The sequence below is a fragment of the Pipistrellus hanaki genome, assembly GCF_964339955.1.
Source record: "Pipistrellus hanaki genome assembly, chromosome: 10".
In the NCBI taxonomy this organism is placed as follows: Eukaryota; Metazoa; Chordata; class Mammalia; order Chiroptera; family Vespertilionidae; genus Pipistrellus; species Pipistrellus hanaki.
Window position 1 is genome coordinate 44743505 of NC_140512.1, and position 20767 is coordinate 44764271.

The 20767-nt window shown below is 37.0% G+C and overlaps 1 protein-coding gene across 4 annotated transcripts in view; it reads left to right on the plus strand.

The window, feature by feature from the left end:
• TPK1 (thiamin pyrophosphokinase 1) overlaps nucleotides 1-20767 on the plus strand; it is a 187957-nt gene that overhangs the window by 61220 nt on the left and 105970 nt on the right. For all 4 annotated transcript variants that reach the window (XM_084896553.1, XM_084896552.1, XM_084896554.1 and 1 more), the window contains one exon: nucleotides 16190-16262. In XM_084896553.1, the coding sequence (XP_084752679.1) occupies nucleotides 16190-16262 (73 nt within the window). The remainder of the gene's footprint in view (nucleotides 1-16189; nucleotides 16263-20767) is intronic.

Below are 20767 nucleotides of genomic sequence, written 5' to 3' on the forward strand. Positions count from 1 at the left end.
ATACCATTAATTCTGATCTTCTGTTTGTTTACTCTCTTCTTAGTTAGTGGTGACTGTTACTCTTCTGTCAAAATTAAAAGGAAACCTTCTCAGTGAGAGAAAGAGCTGCTTAACCATGTTGTGTCATTTCTTTGTTTTGAATGGTAGCTCTTAGTAGAACTAGGCCAATCATATTCTTATTAAAACAAACAAACAAACAAACAAACAAACACCAAAAAACTCCCAACCATTCTACTTCTAAAGCCTCAGTGAGTAGCATTATCAAATATCGGTATTTTCAAGGCCTTTGAACATTGACTAAATAAAACTCATACTAGTAATTGGAGTTGTTATTCAGTTTAAATAAATAAAAAGTGATCTGTAAACGAAATACATGTTCTGTTGTAGAAGATTTTTATATTAGTGTTGAATAAAGCTCAGTATAGTATACTCATAGTCACTTCTGAGTTATGCCCACACATATTTTAGGAGATGAATAATTTTATAATGATTTGTTATGTGTGTTGTCTGGCTTTCCTGATCTTTGCATGGTGAGTTATTTTTTTTTTTAAAGAATACATTGATGAAAGTAAAATTTAAATCTAGCTCATAATCAACATGTTTATAGTTGAACCTCTTGGCAAACATAAGAATTTATAGTCAAGATATAAGTAGACTAGGTATGAAATTTAGTTTTACTTCTGTCACATATGTTATTAAATGTAGTGAAATGTTTATAGGTTGAAAAATCACCCCCTTGCTGCAAAAAATAAAATGAAAATATTATGATGCAACATACTCTAGGTGTGAATTAAAGATATTTTGAAATGTTGTAAAATACATCTTTATAGCATCAAGTTTTTTAGCTTCAGGTTTCTGAAATTGAAGGAAGGCCTGTTTCCTTTGAGATTGGAGCTTAATCAAAGAATATAGCAATATCAGCCTAGAAAATGATTGAAACTCATAACATTTTGTGTTTCTTTATTTTAACTTATAGATTCCTGTAACTATGTTCAGTAAGACCTGTCCTAGACAGTGTCCAAAACACATACACACAAAAACAAAAACAAACAAACTCAAGTATGTGTTATAAAAAGTGCCTAGGCCAGTTCATTCAGGGAAAAGCGTAATGCATGTGAGTCCAAGATGATGGATTGGGTCATGTTTGTTTCTGCCGATAGCCTCAGTGCTGGTGGGCAATCTAGTACCGAATACTGTTTCTCTAATTGTAGGTGTAGCTCATGAACATAAATCACAAACAAGAGTTGTGGAAGGATGCTATCTAGTACTTCTCAACTCTTCCATAATCATAAGAACCATCTAGAATGCTTGTGAACAATGTATTTCTGTGCTGATTACTTTAATTGGACTGAGTTGGATACAACGTTATAATTCACACTTAAAAGCAAACAGATGACCAGATTTGGGGAGTGAGCACCATTATTTGTGCCCAATTTAAAAATAATAGTTTCCAATATTTTTTAACACATTTAGAAGTAATCTTATGAAGACTTCCAAGATTTATCTAACAAACATTTGTCCATATGTGAAGATGTTCAAAAAGAAAATATACTTTAGCTGATTTCCTAGTTGTAATAATATATTTGCGATGATTCCTACTCTGGTACTTGGGGATTTGGCTGGCCTGAGTAAGGGCTGAATCTCTAACAGGGAGTTGAGTGAATGAAGCTAACTGTATGATGTGGGAATTAAATCTTTGCATTACCTCTTATTAAATCCAAACACTAACTTGTGAAACTAATTGGATACAGGTGACTAAACATGATTTCTATTAATTGTATTTTTAATAGAAAGGCTTCACAATGAGAAAAGAAGACAGTATTCATGAGTTTTAAAAGCCAAGCATGGTTTGTGAACCATGGCTTTGTTAATTCTTATTGGTTTATTTATTAAGTGTCCATTTCTACATGTAATACTTATCACTATGCAATAAAACAAGAATGTTTCAAAAATCATCTCCAGTTGCAGTCAGAATGAGATGCTTATGCATTTAGAATGGAAGGAGAGCTGGTGTAGATAGTCACAGAGGAGGAGGGTCTGTGGAGATTGAGCTGAGGCAAAGATCCGTGTAGCCCTAAATCTAATTTTCCACTGAAGCATCCAGCCCTTTGTACCACTTTCATAAATGCCATCTGAATTTCGACTCTGAAACGGCCTCTTTCTATATACCAAGTGCTTTTTTATTCTGCACTAGAGGCCCAATGCATAAAATCCGTGCATGGGGATGGGGGTGTTCCTCAGCCCAGCCTGTACCCTCTCCAATCTGGGACCCCTCGAGAAATGTCCGACTGCCCGTTTAGACCCAATCCCTTTCAAAACCCAGGATTGCTGGCTCCCAGCTGCTCGGCTGCCTGCCTTCCTGATTGCTCCTAACCATGTCTCCCTGCAAGCCTGATCATCCCCTAACGGTTAGTAACCACTCCCCTGCCAGTCTGTTTGCCCCTAACTGCCCTCTCCTGCTGACCTGGTCATCCCTAACTGCCCTTCCCTGCAGACTTGATTGTGCCCAACTGCCCTCCCTTGCAGGTCTGGTCCCTCCCAACTGTCCTCCTCTGCTGGTCATCTTGTGTCCACATGGGGGCAGGATCTTTGACCACATGGGGGCAACCATCTTGTGTGTTGGAATGATGGTCAATCTGCATATTACTCTTTTATTAGATAGGTTAGAGGCCTGGTGCATGGGTGTGGGCTGGCTGGTTTGCTCTGAACGGTGTCCCAGATCAGGATGGGGGTTCTCTTGGGGCGTGGGGCAGCCTGGGCGAGGGGCCTGTGGTGGTTTGCAGGCTGGCTACGCCCCCTGGCAACCCAAGCGGAGGCCCTGGTATCTGGGGTTTATTTTCTACAATTGAAACTTTGTAGCCTGGAGTGAAGCCAAGCCTTCTGCTTGCTCAGTGGTGGCAGCCATTTCTGTTGGAACTTACGTATCTTCTATAATTAAAACTTTATAGCCTTAAGTGGAGGCCTGGGCCAACCAGTGTGTGCAGAAAGCTTGGCTTCCTCCATTGCCGGGGGGCGGGGTTAGGGTGAGGGAACAGTCAGGAAAACATAGAATGGACATCACCAATGATAGGTAGATCTTAGTTTTGCCTGTGGACATGGGATTAAAAAGGAAGAAATTTTAGGGAGACTCAGTCTTTATACTATATTATCCTACTCTTAATTAACTGTTTTCCTTACCTGAGATATCTGTTTTTAAAAATGTGGGGTAGTAATTGGATATATATATATATATATATATATATATATATATATATATATATATATATATATCTATCCCCAGTTCTACAGCTCTAACCTGATAGTGAGGGAAGCCTCATGTTTATATTCTGGTGATTAAAAAGTCCTCTGGTGGTCTCCGAACATCCTCCTTCTGCCTTCTGCCAAGTAGGTAAAATCCATATTGGTGAGAACCAGGGTGGTAAAGCATGGCCCCATTATCAGGATAATCACAGGCTACAGAGATGGAGGGTGATATTTCAGAGAATACCAGAGAAGCAGGTAAGATTTCCTCGGAAAATTTTAGAGATCAGATTTTTGTTTTTGTTCATCATCCTCATCACCAACAGGCATTGGAGGTTTGTTTAATTTCTCTAGTGATGATTTTATAATACTATATTAGCTCAGAAAATGCAAGCTGTCCACACCAAAGACTATTGTAAGATTGTTATTTTCGTGTACCTGGTACATAATAATGATTTTGGCAGGGCGAGTCCCCATCCCCTTCCCAGCTTCAGCCTCCATTGCTCTCCTCCTCGGCCTGTTTTTCCTGCTCCTGTAACACATACTAAGAGAAGTACATCATCTGCTCTATTGACTTGCTCACCAGCGCCTGGATATAGGCACCTGTGGCAGTATTACCAACCTTTTCCACCACAAGAAATGTGAAGAACAAGCAAGCATATAAAGAAGTGTGCTTTTTGATGTTACAGTTCAGTGAGTTTTCATGAAGGGGAACACATGAATGTCACCAGTCCTGGGATCAGTCAGTAAATATTACCAGCATTGCAGGCCTCCCTCTTGCTCCTTGTAATTGATGTCTCCCCTGACATAATTGAGAGACTAATTTTGCCTATTTTTAGACTTTATAAAATACTGTACAATAATGATATATTGTATTTTTAGCATATGGACCTTTTGAGGGGATATAGAATTTATAGGTCACTGAACCTGAAAAAGCATTAAGAAAGACTGTAGTTTTTATAGGAGAACTAAATGCCCCTTGCAGGAAGATTCCTGCAATAGGACTTCCTGCTGCGGTCTCCACTGCCCTGCCTGCTTCTCTCCCTTCTCCCCACCTTGCCTGCTTCCCTGCCTTCTCTGCCACCCCTGCCACCCCACATGCTTTTCGGCAGCTTTGCTCCCTTCTGCAGCACTTGGCTTCTTTCTACGCTGTCTTCAGTCTTAGCTCTGGCCTGGATATGCAAATTAACCACCATCTTGGTTGAGTTAATTTGCATGCTCACCCTGATTGGCTGGTGGGCATGGCTTGTGGGTGTAGTGAAGGTATGGTCAATTTGCATGTTTCTCTTTTATTAGCGAGGTTTATGGACACACTAATGATGATAAGAGGTAGAGGAAGTGATGGAGTCAAGAAGAAGGGAGTAAGAGTTGTACAGAAGCAAATTTGAATCGCAAAACCCAGAACACAACAAAAGTAGTTTGGCTATGGGAGAAGTCATTTTTGTTTAATATTATTTAAAAAAAAATAATACATTTAAAGTTAGGTAAACATTTATAAACCCTATTAAAGAGTTAATGTAAACTGAACAAAGGTTTTAAAAAAAATTAAAAAGAGAGAACTTTGAAATGAGACAGGATCACTTTAGAATAATTCAGTGGCAGTAATAAAAATGTAGCATTTAACTTGTGATTCATTCATTCATATGTTCATTAAAGCATTTATTGAATACCTTCTATAGTTAGTCATTTTGATAGTCACTAGATAAATAGAAACTTGCAATGTAACAAGAAGTAAAAGGAAATTAGTATTCAGTATGACAGATTGGAAAGCACATAAGGAGGAAATTGTAGTTCAGGGTGATAGGCTCTGTAACAAAGGGAGGCACTGCAAAAAATCTAAACTCATTACCTTGAGATTCAAGTTTTGGCTTTTCACTCATTTTCAGCCATGCTCAATTTCTTCCCTGCCTTCTCCTGGACCCTTTCCTCACTGCCTGTGCCAGGCCCTTCTCATGCTGACCTTCAGTTATATACATTGGTACTGCCCATGATCCATTCCTGCAGTCTTTCATCCATTCAGTCAGTGCTTATAGATCCTGTGCTTCACTGACCCCCAGAAGGTTTAAGTGCTGGCATTTCTTGTAGGACTCTCATTGAAGACATGCTCAGAAAAAGTTTCATCTGCACCCTGAGGCTCTCTCTTTGGCCAGCTAGGAAGTGATGTCTTTTATACTTTTAACTAGAGGCCTGGTGCATGAAATTTGTGCAAGGAGTGGGGCGGGTTCTGCTCAGCCCAGCCTGCACCCTCTCCAATATAGGACCCCATGGGGGATGTCAGACTGTTGGTTTAGGCCCAATCCCAGGGATCAGGCTTAAACCAGCAGTCGGACATTCCTCTCACAATCCTGGACCACTGGCTCTTAATCGCTCACCTGCCTGCCTGCTGGTCGCCCCTAACTGCCCTCTCCGCTGCTGACCTGATCGCCCCTCACCCCTCACTGCCTCTGTGTGCTGGCCTGATTGCCCCCAACTGGCCCCTGCCAGCCTAGTCATCCTCACTGCCACCCTGCCAGCCTAACTGCCCCCAACTACCCCACCTGCTGGCCTTGTCGTCCCCAACTACCTCCCCAAGCACCCTTCTGCTCTGTCGTTTGGTTGTCCCTTACCCCCCTGCCAGCCTGGTTGCCCCATGCAGCCTACTTGTTGAGTCATTTGGTGTTCCCTCACTAAATGCCCCCCTGCTGGCCTGGTCGCCCCACTCAGCCTGCTTGTTTAGTTGTTTGGTCATCCCCCACTAATCCCCCTGCCAGCCTGATTGTAGGCAGCCATCTTGTGAGGGTGTGAGGGTTAATTTACATATTAAATCTCTATTATATAGGATAATATTTGCAAATTGCAACTTTAGGTTCACATGCTACCTTGATTTAGAGCTATAAAGACTTATATCCTTTACTGGCTTGTAAATTTCTAGTGATCTATGGTCCCTTAACTTTGCATAACACTTTATACTTACTTTTCTCATTTTATCTTGTGATTTACCTAAGTATGGATGTATCTCATCTCTATGTGGTAAGCTCCTCCAAGGCAGCTATCATAATTTTCCTTACATGCCTCATAATACCTAGAACTCTAATGAGCATCCAAGAACTTAATTGAATTAATGAGTTTTCAGTGGTGTTTTAGCAGAAATGTCACAAAGACTAGTTGTTCCCCCTCCCTCCCCCCCCCAGTGGTGGATTTCTAAACTTTTGGCAGTATCTTGATGTAGAGAAGAAAATTTCGATAATTATATATCTTGTTAGTATGCATAAACCGTAGCATCTTGTTTCTAAAAAGATTGCACATGTTTTGTCTGAAATCATGTATAGGAAAAGTTCTGCTTTGTTTCTAGAATGTCACTGCATTCTAATTTCTACCTAGTGAACCTCTTATGAAACTAAGACCCTTGCCTTTGAATTCATTGATATTTTGAGAGCAACATGAATATCAGTACTAAATGTTAGATGTTTCTTTAAAAGTTGTGATTCTGTGGGACTTAGAAACTCTAAGATATAGCTATCAATTTGGTATCAGTAGTATGTAGGAATTTTAAATGGGGGGGGATGAGTGCTGTTTTAGATCAGTTTTCTCAGAGTATTTATGGATGTAGCATTTTAAATGTGAGGTTCTACAGAAGATTATTTTGTACTAAATGCATGAAATTCGTGCATGGGGCTCAGCCCTGCCGTGGCAGCAACTGCCTTGGCCTCCACCGCCACAGCTTCGTCTGGAAGGTAGTCTGGAAGGACATCCGGAGGGACATCTGGTCTAATGAGCATATTACACTTTTATTATTATAGATAATTATTGTTTTAGTTAGCACCCAGCAAAATTTGCCTAAATTCGTACAAATGACCATTCGGTTAAACACATATTAACAGTGGTGGGATAAGGAGGACCTGTGGTGCTTAAACAGAATGCAAGATTCATTCTTGATTTCTTACTCCTTTGCATTAATTTTTTCATAGTTAAGATTTCACACTTTCTAGCATTATATATTCTTTCAGCTTTCTCATCAATAGATCAATACCATTTTTCAGCGTGATCAAGTGAGAAGAGAAGATGCCTGTTGAAACTCTATCTGTAAAACTATGTCCCCCTAAACCAGTTTCAAAATATAATTTAAACAACTGAATAATGTGAGAGGCTAACTGTTAAAAATTAGTTTCCAAAGACTTTATCAATATAATTAAAGTGGGCATCTGGTGGCAAGGATCTGATACCCCCTTGAAGAAATCAGTGACCTGTGTGTCAGTGTGCAAACGAATAACTTTTTAACAGTTTTGTTCTCTGTCCAGTAGCTTCCAGGTAGAATCAGGCAGTGAGAGGCATGGACTCAGTAGTTCGGTCAGGATACAAAATCTGATTCCGTGACTTTAGTAATTTCACATCGTTGGCTGTGGTTTCTTCATATCTGACATTTCAAGGATAGATCACTACCCAATGGATTATTAATGAGGAAACTTGTTATTTGGGCTGGTTATAAAAGGTTTGGAGAAGCTGGGAGAATGGAGGGTGGCCTTTTAAAGCTGTAGCATGATGAATGATAGAATACTTGAATATGTACATAGGATGCAGTTTCAAGTAATAGCTGTAAATATTCTTGTCATAATTAATATTCTGCTTGCAGTAACTGTACAACTTCTTAGAAGGGCTGCAGTTTCCATGTTGTATGAATGGAGGAATGTAATGTTTGGCTCCTCTGATTCTTTTTTATTTTTAATCAGCTGCTCAGGTATAATGTCAAACAATATAATGCATCCATTTTAAGCCTGAAATTCAATTGGTATACACTTGTATCCACCAGCACAGTCAAGGTTAAGACATATTCAATCTTCCCAGAAAGTTCCTTCCTGTCCCTTTGTAGTTAGTCCCCATCCGATACCCTGGCTCCTGCAACCTTCTACCGTGTCATCTAAATGGAGTCATACAGTTTGTTGTCTTCCCTGTCTGACTTTTTTCACTTACAGGGTGCTCTTGATATTCATCCATGTTATTGTAGTAGGAGTTTGTTCCTTTTTAGTGCTGAGTAGAGTCCATTATATGGTACACAACAGTTTTGTTTGTTTATTCAATGCAGTTGATGGATAATCTGACATTTCAAGGACAGATCACTAAAGAATTGCACTTTTAATTGGATTTTTTTTTTCAAGTGCTTCTTGAAGAGAAATGTTACTTCTTTTAGTTAGGACCAAATAATTTTCAAAGTTGTCACTTTGAGTCACAGTTTATATAAATAGTAGTTGAGGCTCATATATAAGGCCTGCATTTGCTGTTTCTTCATGAAAATTATGCAAAAGCATGCTTAATATTATTAGGTTTTATGGAATAAGAAAATAAATATAACACTTATGAAATAAGTTGGTGTTACGTATCTGAGCATACACTGTTATCTTAATGACCTCCAATATATGTGATGACTTATATATACCCGTGACTATAATTTTCTCAGTGATTAGACTTATTTTAACTAATATTCAAGCATTTAGTGGCGTAGTCAAAAAATGGACTTTCAGTATGCTTTAACATATACAGGGCTGGGAAAAGGTAGGTTTACTGTGTCATTGTGATATTCTTTTGCATTAATAAAGGTAATAATCATATATATAACTGTAAACCTACTTTTGCCTACCCTGTACAGGAAGGAAACAAGTGCACACTTTGCTTAAGGAAAACTAAAAGTGTTTGCTTACCTTGACTTTTATAAGCCTACCCTTAAGCAATATTTAGCCACTTGCTTCAGACAGTTTCTATTAAAAAGTATGCAAGCAAATTACTAAAGTCTGTAAGCAGGACAACTTTATTGGGTCTTTAAATCAAAATGATGGAAGGTAAAAATGATTATCCCATTTAAAAGAAAATTTATACTAGGAGTCTTGGTGTTAAATAGCCCTACACAACAAACCATGAGGATCTATTTATCTTGGATTATTGATTGGATTAGTTAAGTGACATATTTTAGTCTGTTGGTTATCAAATGCTATAAATCAGAGATCTCAAAGTTATCCATGCATAGCACTGAATCACTTCAGGTTATTGGAGGAAGGAAATATGTATGCAAAATTCTATCTTAGTCAGATCACACATTAAGTCAAATAAATTTTCAGTGTGAGATCATTTTAAGCAGCTTCAGAAGTCACAACTGAGCTTAATCAGAGGCATTGTTCTTTATAGCCAGCCTATTTCATAATGTATGTCTCTGACAAAACCCCTTTCCCTTTCTGCACTGCAGTGGGATCTTCAGGAATAAATTTCCTTCAGAAGATTTTTAAGTGATACTTGAGGCCTCTGTCCAAACTTTTGAGTAACATGTGGCTCCTTTAATTTTACTTATTTATTAAAAAGTTAAATTGTTGTAGCACTTGTTAATATGCTTTAAAGGTACATTTTTTGTCTTCAGTATTTTATTTATTTATTTATTTAAAAATATATTTTATTGATTTTTTACAGAGGAAGGGAGAGAGACAGAGAGCTAGAAACGTCGATGAGAGAGAAACATCGACCAGCTGCCCCCTGCACACCCCCTACCAGGGATGTGCCGCAACCAACGTACATGCCTTGACCGGAATTGAACCTGGGACTTTTCAGTTCACAGACTGACGCTCTACCACTGAGCCAAACCGGTTTCGGCCAGTATTTTATTTTACTGCTATGTTAAAAAATAAATATTTAGAGCAATCACATAATATTGTGTGTATATGTATTAATATATATGTGTGTATATGTGTATGTATGTGCACACACATATGTATGTGTGTATAATTGTTTTTAACTATCTGATTTTTCATATATGTTTTTTTGTTTGTTTGTTTTTTTGTTTTTTGTTTTTAAATATATTTTATTGGTTTTGTACAGAGAGGAAGAGAGAGAGATAGAGTAAGAAACATCGATGAGAGAGAGTCATCAATCAGCTGCCTCTTTCATACCCCCTATTGGGGATATGCCCGCAACCAAGGTACATGCCTTTGACCGGAATCGAACCCGGGTCCCTTCAGTCCCCAAGCCAACACTCTATCCATTGAGCCAAACTGGTTTCGGCTGATTTTTCATATATGTTTAAATCAGTGTTTCCCAAACTTCTCTCATGATGAGAATCACCTGGTGGAGTTGTTAAAACACAGATTCCTGAATCCCAACTAAGAAGTGCTAAACTAGAATTTTGGGGAACATATAGGTAAAATTGTATACTTAACTAGTGCTCTAAGACAGATTTTATATACAGAGCACTAAGTTAGGTATGCAATTTTACCTATATGTTCTCAAAAATTCTAGTTTAGCACTTCTTAGTTGGGATTCAGGAATCTGTGTTTTAACAACTCCACCAGGTGATTCTCATCATGAGAGAAGTTTGGGAAACACTGGTTTAAATGAATGCACATACACACACAATTGCACACACACACTTAGATACTTCCTGCATAGTTTCCTTATCATTAAAATGTTGGTTTTGTATTATTGTACCAAAAGTAAGCAGAATAACTCCAACAACAAGATGATACCTATGATTTGTTGACACATCATTATGGGATATGAAATATGACTTAATGATGAAATTTCACCTGAGCCAGCTATGGCCTTTCTGTAGTTAGGGCACAGAAAAGGCACAGCTAGAATTCAGCTTAAGCAAGGGCTAGCTAATAAAGTATGTGAGAAAATATCCGAATGGCAATTACACCAAGAAGAGCTCTGAACTTATCACATGCAGCACTGATTAGAGATCTGAGCATTGGTGGAGACTGCATTCCTTAGACGCTTCAGTTTTGCCTCCTATAGCCAGAGAGTTTAAGAACATGCTGAAATATCTTAGAACAGCTATTTAAAATACAACAGAAACATTTACCACCCTAAAATACAACCCATTGATGGTATATTTATAGTGTATGTATATGTAGTATCTATGCATGGGTGTGTATATGTTATATCTTAAATGCTTAAATCTGGGTTGGTGTAAACAGTGAGTCACAGCAGAAACCAGGAAATCATACTCCCTAGATCAAGTGAAGGAGAATCAAGAAATAGAGAATGGCCAATTGTGCTAACTGCTTCTGATGATAAAATAACAGGGGAGAAATGACTATTAGATTTAACACTATGGCAATATGTGGTCTTTGGAGATTGAAAATGTAAAAGCTATATACACATATATATGACTATTAGAGAAATATATAAAGATGTTTAAATTTCTCTTTCATGTGATACATTTTGTCTATTTGATTTTTCCTTTATTACTATTTGAATAAGCTATTCATGTCACCTCTACTTGAACAAAAATAGTTACCCTTTGTATTTCATGGAAATATTTTCTCTATTATGACTTTTACGTTTATTAATGATTCGTCATCTAATGATTTTATGATTTCAAGGTGATCTGTCCTTAAGCCATTATCATTTGATTGAATTATTTTCCTATGAAACAGAAACTATTAGGTACTGTAGAGATCCTTCCAGCCTCCAGTCCCTGTCTGTTAAGATAATGGTTCACACATTCAAACATAGTGGATAAAAGCAGCAAGATAAAAACGGAAACTAGCAAGGATAGAAAATACAATACTGGCTTTGGCAGAACAGCATACGCATTAAGAAATTACTTTATTGTTATTTTCTTAGGGAAAGTTTAGTTCCTACTATGAGAGAAGTTGTGGGGGAGAGGGGGGAAGAAAGATTAAAAACACTACTAGCAGACTTATTAGCTATGCAGCTCGTTATGCTTGGCTTTGGACAACTTGGGAGGAGCAACAGCCTCTTAGTGACCCTACTGGCATTTATCTGTCTTACTGAATTCTGTGTGTCATATTTCCACTGAATCACAGAGGGAAGCATAAAGCAAATAAATTACATGGAGCAAATCACTAACAGTGAGCTAGTCTTTTTTATATTTGTTAAGGTGAAAAATTGGAATCTGTGTATATGCTTTGGGTCTCTTTCGTGTTTGTAAATAAGAAAAGATGAAGGGGCAAATGCAGGGTTGAGGGGGTCAATGTGGAAAAAAGAGACATCTGTAATATTTTCAACAACAAAGATAAATTAAAAAAAAAAGATTAAATGTTTCACTCTGATTTGCTTAGCGCAATTCTCCTCAATATCCACAGCCTTTTCTGACACCACCCTCACCTGCACCATCACTGCCTCCTTCTAAGAAAATAACTCCATAGCTAGGTGTCCAGTCATACAGTCTCCCTCATTCCCTTTCTCTCTCCCTCAACCACTTTTGGAAAATAATTAATTACAGCAAAGGGTAGCTGTGATCTCAGAAGTTATGAAGTGACTTTTGTGTTGTACTGTGCTCTCCCTTAAGACTGTTTCTTTACCTTTCATGTCTTCCTATTTTTCTTCTTTTCATTTCCTGAATATGGACATTGTCTCAGATTTTGCTGCCTGTAGATTTCTCTAATGTTTTTATGGTTTTCCATCTTATGTTTAAGTCCTTTTCCATTTTTAGGTGTGTTTGTTTTTTCTTGTATGTGTATGGTGTAAGTTGTGGTCTAGTTTCATATTTTTGCATGTATCTGTCCAATGTTCCCAACACCATTTATTGAAGAGACTGTCTTGACTCCATTGTATGTTCATGCCTCCTTTGTCAAATATTAATTGAATATAGTGGTTTGGGTCGATTTCTGGGTTCTCTATTCTATTCCATTGGTCTATATGTCTGGTCTTGTGCCAGTACCAGGCAGTTTTGAGAACAGTGGCTTGTAATACAGCTTGATATCTGCTATTGAGAGCCCTCCTACTTTGTTCTTCTTTCTCAGGATTGCTGTGGCTATTCGGGATCTTTTTTTATTCCAGATGAATTTTTGGAGAGTTTGTTCTAGGTGTGTGAAATATGCCATTGGTATTTTAATGGGGAGTGCATTGAATGTATAGATTGCTTTGGGGAATATGGGCATTTTAATGATGTTGATTCTACCATTCCATGAACATGGTATGTTCTTCCATCTGTTTATGTCTTCCTCTATCCCTTTACCTCTTTTTTCAGTGTCCTGTCGTTTTCCGAGTACAGGTCTTTTACCTCCTTAGTTAAGTTTATTCCTAGGTATCTTAAATTTTTTGATGCAATGGTAAACGGGATTTTTTTTTAACCTCTGTTTTTGTAAGTTCACTATTGGTGTTAATTTTGTATCCTGCTACATTGCTGAATTCATTTATTAAGTCTAATAATTTTTTTGATGGAGTCTTTAGGGTTTTCTATGTACAGTATCATGTCACCTGTGAATAATGACAGTTTCGCGTCTTTATTTTTTCAATTTGGTTACCTTTTATTTCTTCTACTTGTCTTAATTGTATGGCTAGCACTTCCAGAAGTATTGACATAGTTCTTTAATCAAAATTCTTTTCATCAAAATCCTATCCTTCAGCACAAACATTTTTCTTCAGCCTCAGAGATATCTTTCCAAAATTAGAGTTCTCAAAGAGTTCTGAAAAATAATCTTCCCGTGTAAATTGTCTTTTTTGTCATAATGTGAAGTAGAAATACAAGTTTAGAAAATTTTTGTCCTCTGCATCTGTGAAGTGTCATCCCCAATACTTACTTCTTCAGAACGCCCAGGTTCCAGTGGCATCAGGTGCCTCCAGGAAATGTGAGATGGGCTGTCAAGTATGATGTCTGAAAATACATTTCAGGAAGTATCAAAAACTAGTATATTATATGATGAAAAGGCATTAACAATTTTAGTCTTATATACCAGGTGTATTTGGAGCATGAGTCTTCTTAGAATTTAGTATCCTGATTCCTTTTTAAAGCCTTTATGTTATATTAGATAAAATTATATTCAAAGTTATTCAAAGTTATTTTTTATCTATATAATTTTCCTGTTAATGTTTTATATGAAAACATAAATGAATTTATACATGATTGCCTTATTTTGTTATTCATAGTATACATTAAAAAGGGATCTCATTCTCTTTTAAATGATATATCCTAAGAGGTCATTTAGCTGCCTGTATATGTCAGTTTTTATTTTTCATTTTTATTGTCAAAATCAATATCATATTTGGAAACTGCCAAATGGATTCTAGATATCTGAGGTATTAAAGTTTGTAGAGCCATATAAAGTCAGTCTTATTAGGAAGTAGTATAATTCAGCTTCATAGAACCAGAGTCCTAAGTTAAAATGTCTGCCTCACATGAAGAATTAAATTGGGTACTGGCCATGCAGACATTTTGAGAAGAAAAGTTTATGAGAAATTGTTGAAATCAGGCAAGGTGATTTAAAAACCTAGGTACTTTATTTCCCAATTCTGCCTTATTCTGAAATGAACTGTTGTCATTTGTGCATGATTGACGTTCAAACAAATCATCTGGGATCATCTAATATAAAAATGTTATTAATTACTAAAAATTGAAATAAGCAGCCGTTATGGTTTAACAAAAAGACAAACAGAAGAAAAAGGAAGCAGCTTATGCAACACAGATCTATGAAGTAGAACTTCATCTTACCATTTAGTCCTAGGAAGACACTGTTCAAGGAAGAGTTGGTTCAACATAGGTAGTTAGATTAGGTTAGACCAGCCATTTTCAACCTTTTCCATTTCATGGCACAAATAAACTAATTACTGGAACATCAAAAAATGTTATATTTTTGCCGATCTGAAAAAAAAAGTAGGTAAAATTTTTATTCATTCATATCAGAGGGTCAACTATTGATGTTGGCTATTATTTCTGTTATGTTTTTACTTGTCAGTCTAAGGAATAACAGCTCAGTGCCCCTGACTAAATAGTCAGCTATTGCATGTTCTAAACATTTGATGACACACAGGTTGAAAAATCTCTGGTTAGACCTAAGAAGTAATATTTCCAATTGAATTAAGAAGTTAAATATTATGCAAAAGGACAATGTTAGTATGGAGTTTTTCATATTCATCATCAGTAAAAATGTCTCTCCAGGAGCTGTATAATCTCCTGTATCTTGTCTTTTATGACCTAGAGATGTCTCCAAGTTTGGGGCCTTTATCTGTTTTGACATGTAATACCAAGAGAGATAAAGTACCTGTCTTCATTATGTAACAGTTTGGCCCTCTTGAGAATATATATTGAAGTTTTATTCTTCTTTTGAATTGGAACAATTAACTTGATAAATGGTTATAGATCTAATTCTCATGATAGGTGTAAAATAGAACATTTCTGGAGAACTTGGAAGCAAACAGTCCCTTCCTTATGTCAAATACCTTCTTGAGGCTAGGGCTTTTTGCAGAGCACTAAGAAATCTAGGGAAGTTTTGTTGTTGTTGTTTTCTTTCTTTCTATAGTTAGATGTTCTAAGTGCGAACAAAGTCTACCAGGTCATACAGATGTTATATATATATAAAAAAATAAAGGGTGGCTTATGTAGATAGAGTAAGGTAAGATCTCTAAAATAAGTTCTGAAAAACTCTAAATAGTATCAAAGAGGAATAAGATAATTGTGGTAGAATTAGAAACATCCACTTTTGTGATTCCTCTCCCTCTATTTAGTGATGCTGACCTTTGTAGTATTTCAGACCTATCTCAAAGATTCCTGTTTCTAGAAATACGTCAATAGGTTATATGGAAACTGTCTTTGACCTGACTCCTGCTCCTCAAAGAATGCCTTCTCTTCATATGCTCTGTTTGAATTTGTGGAGAGTTCTGAACCTCTGAGAGGGTACAATACTGTAAAGGTTTGAATATATGTAGAAGGTAATATGCAAAGATTGAGTATTTGTTTCAGGGTTATTGACCTGGAAGTTTTTTAAAGTAATAATCTTCTTTAATCTTTATTTATTGAAGCATAGTAAAATACTGACTTGATAGTGTGATTAAGTTGGTTAATTATTTGGTTATGTGGAGTGCCCCAGTCATACTATATCGTAACCAAGAGTGAAATTTGACATCTTGGACATCCCATTCACTTAAAAATAGACTCCCCCTTTTTTTTTTTGGTCCTTATAATCATAGTTTTAAAGATTAACAAGTAATTAGTCTTAATTAGTTGACTCAGAACTCTTTCTTTCAGGTTTTTGCCTGAATTCATCAGTGGAGACTTTGATTCTATTAGGCCTGAAGTTAAAGAATACTACACTGTTAAGGTAAGACATTATTCTGTATTTAAAATATTTCTCATATGATTGCTTTTCCTATGTTTTTCCTGGTTTCCTTTGTGTATATGTAGGTATTGAGGAACTAATTGTTTATTTTTTAAAAATTTGTATCAATTATGATATATATTCAAATGGGAATTTAGAGAAGAGCAAGTAGAAATACAAGTTTAGAAATTTAGTCACCACCAGGTAAGCATTAATGTTTAGTACTTTAAGTACATATTTTTAAAATACATTTATAGTTTATGGGCTAATTAATAATGTACTATCATTGCCTTCATCCTCATTAGTTGCTATCTATTTTTCACAAATCATTTTTAATATTATTTCATGAATGAACTATATGTTACTTAACCAATTCCCAATTGATTTACATTTATATCCATTTTTTACCTTGTAAACTAATAAAAGTGTCATTGTAAATGAGTTTTTATAAAAATGCATAATTATAGAGCCACAGTTTTTTTCTTTAATATTTAGTTTTTTTAAAATATTATCACCCTGTTCTGAATAAACCTGTTTTATTTAGTTTATTGAAAATGTTTTAGCTTTGTGAAACTATTGTTAAGTTTGTTGAAACTATTGTTAGCCTATCCTATCTATTAAAGAGGGAATATGCTAATTGGCCATCACTCTGTCACAAATATGGCTGCACCCACAGCTAAAGCCAAGTTCCCATAAGGAACCTTAATGAGCATTCACCAGGGACCTGAGGCTACACCCTACCTCACCCCCATAGGGCTTGACAGGGGACCTCCAGCTGCGCCCCCCTGCCCTGGCTTCAGGCTGGGGGGGCCTCAGGCTACATTCCCCACCCCAGCACCGAGCCAGGGGACCTGAGGCTGCACCCCCCTGCCTGGCCAGGCTTTACAGGGGACCTCAGGCCATGCTCTCCACCCAGTGGGGCTTGACAGGGGACCTCAGTGTGCACCTCCAGTGCTGGGTCGGGAGAACTCAATGTCCCCTGCGGGTGGGGCTTGACAGGGACCTGAGGCTGTGCCCGCCTCCTGGTGCTGGGCCAGGGGACCTGAGGCTGCACCCCCTACCCCTGCCTGGCGAGGTTTGACAGGGGACTCAGGCCATGCCCCTCACCAGTGGGGCTTGACAGGGGATTTCAGGCCATGTCCCTCACCTGGCAGAGCTTGATGAGGGATCTCAAGGCATATCCCTCTACCCCAGTCTGGGCTGGGGGACCTCAGGCCATGCCCTCTGTCCTGGTGCCAGGCCAGGGGACCTGAGGCTACGTCCTCTGCCCAGTGGTGAGACTGGCCAGGTCTGGATCTAGCCCAATGGGGGCAGAGGCCAGCTGGGTCTCTTGTGATTTTGAGTCGCATGTGGGTAGGCAGGGACTTGACTCTGGGTCCCATGATGTGCCCCAGATTCTGACAGGGAGGTTTTCATATACTGTACATTTTACTAATTTTCTTTCATCTCTGACACTTCTATTATAGAGAAAGGGCAAAAAGCAATATCAAATTATTTCCTATAATTAATCCCCTTTTAATGTGCATGAATTTTGTGCACCGGGCCACTAGTTTTAAATAAAACTATTCATTACAACTTGAAATTAACAATAACATACAGCTTAAGGTGTTCATATTGTTAATGCTATTGTGAAAGTCTTCTAGAGATCCTTGCTGGTAAAGAACATGCAAATGATCTAATTGAGAATGATGGAAGACACATAGGAGTATTATAGCGATCAGTTATTCAAGCTTTCACTGGCTTTAGAGGACAATGCAGAGTTTTAAAAATAAAAATTATAGTGTCAGCAATTCTAGCCACAATACTTTCATCTATGTTATTCTGAACTGGCATTAGAAATTTACACATATTTTTTAAAAGAAACAGCAGTTACTGAAATAGTAAAACTTTACATTCTTTATAAGGCTTGAAGATGGATGAGATAAAATCAAAAAGAAGAAAAAAAAGATGGGAGTGAGAGAGGAGGGAAAGAGAAGGAAAATATGATTCAGAGTGAGGAAGCCAAGTTATCAGGTTTATAAACTAGTATAGACTGTTCTGATAGAAATCCCAGCCATCAGGGCAGTGAGTATAGTTCAGTGCATATCCTATTTACCCACCAGCTGACCAGACTTTCCCATCAGCAATGGGACACTGTTCCCAAGTCAGTGTTTGATATTCATGCTCAATTACTTTTAACATTGGCATGTTTCTATTCATTCCCCACAGTCTCACTTCTCATTAACTCCATACCTCAACCTCACTGAGTGGAAAGCCCTCTCAGCCTTGCCTACAGTGCAGAGTTTTATAAATTCAGATATTAGTCGTATTTTCGGAAGGGGAAGGAGCACCGGGAGAGGCAGTACAAGCACTCAGAAACAAGTGGAAGATCTGTCCGAATGTGACCTTTCTCCTCTTCTCTTAAATGCTGCTGGCTGCCAACACTGGAAGTGTTGATTTTATCATTTTATCCTGGATGAAAAAATAACAAAAAATGAGGAGAAACCAGCTTTTTTCATTTTCCAATGCAGTAAAATGGGGTCAGGGATGAAACAAAATTTTGAATTAATACCTTTTGGTGAATTTCTCTTATATTTTTTGCTTTATTTTTTTTAACATCAATGTTAATTTATATCTGTTGAAGTTTAATTTGGAAAGTAAGGTTAGCTGCATCTTCTAATTTCCTACATTGCATAGTTATGAGATGATGTAGTACAATCCAGTTTTCATATATTGATGAGAACAACTGCTTTGAACTTTTTGGATCTCTTGCTGGAAGGCACTGATGATGTCTTTGATAGAGCTGATGTGCCCCATATAGGTCAGGGTGAAAGTTTAGCTACGGTTTTAATAATGATAATGACAACAAGTTAATGCAGCATTACACACAATTCATATAAGCCATTATCTCCGATTTAAACCATCTTTAAGCTGCTCTGTTACAAATTAAAGGAGATTATCTTCACTTTAAAAGGCACTTTTCCTTCTCCCATCTGGTCTGGGTTTCATTGAAGCTGAAACTGGGGCTCTGATAAAGAAAGTAAAATAAAAAAGAAATTGAAAATGCTAAATGTTTGTTAAAACCATAAAATTATATAAAGTTGATTTTGTGGCCAAAATCATTCATATGTTTTCCCCAATAGATATGTCCTTGGCTTACAGAAAAAAACTTAGGTTTATATGACTATACGAAATGGTAAATGAGTTTGTTTGCTTAATTTCTGAGAACACTAAAATATAAATGATTTTTTTTAAATTCTCATCCAATGATATTTTTCCATTGATCTTTAGAGAAAGTAAAAGAGGGAGGGAAAGACAGAGAGAAATATCAATGCGAGAGAAACACATCCATTGGTTGCCTCATGCATGTTCCAGGACCAGAGCCTGGGCCAGGGAGGAGCCTGCATCTGAGATACATGCCCTTGACGGAATTGAACTGGGGACCTTTTGATCCACAGTTTGATGCTCTTATCCATTGAGCCAAACCAGGTAGGGCTGATTTGTCAGCTTTTAAACAGAATATTTTATACCCCAGATATTGCAGTCTGTGGTACAGGGGACCCTTAAACAGTGCAAGGGTCATGCACTGACACCATGCATAATCAAAAATGTGTCTATCATGTCTGACACCCCTAAAACTTAACTACTAATAGCCTACTGTTGACCCAAAACCTTACTGATAAAACATTAACACATATTTTGTATGCTGTATGCATTATAGACTGTATTGTTACAATAAAGTAATCTAGAGAAAATAAAATATTAATTAAAACACACAAAAGAGAAAATACATTTATATTACTGTATTATTGATACTGTAAGTCTAGATCTTCTGTTTACAAGATGAATCAACCGTCAGTACCTACATCAATATTGTCTTATATGATACAAAACACTGTAGATATTATATGTATTACACTATATGTCAAAAAGGGAAAGGTAATGTGAAAAAGAAATTCATATTTATTGACAGGTATGACAATTCACGCATTGGTAACAAAGAAGCAGCAATATGATTGCCTTATGGAAGCCTAGTATAATTGATGAAACAGTTGATAGGTAGGAGACTATTATAGTATTACATTATGTGCTGTAGTTAATATTATACAATTATGATTTAATACTACATCTTTATGTTTGTTTACATTCCTCTTGACTACAAATAGCTCCGTGTATAGTTTTGATAAATTTTAACTTTTTATAATAGACTTGTATATTTTGTGGTAATAAATGATAAAATAGACTAGTATCTACATGTATTTTATGCATTCGTGGCATAGCTAACTTTCTCTTAAACTTTCTGTATTTTATGTCTATTTAATTTGCTAATTTTTTTAATTATTGCAAATCTCTATTTTATTTTTTAAAATCTACATATAAGTGGACCCATGCAATCTATCCATATTGTTCAAAGGCCAATGGAAGTTATCTATTGTTCTGTAATATTTCATCCTAAAACTAGAGGCCCGGTGCACAAAATTCATGCACAGGTTGGGTCCCTAGGCCTGGCCAAAGATCAGAGCCAATCA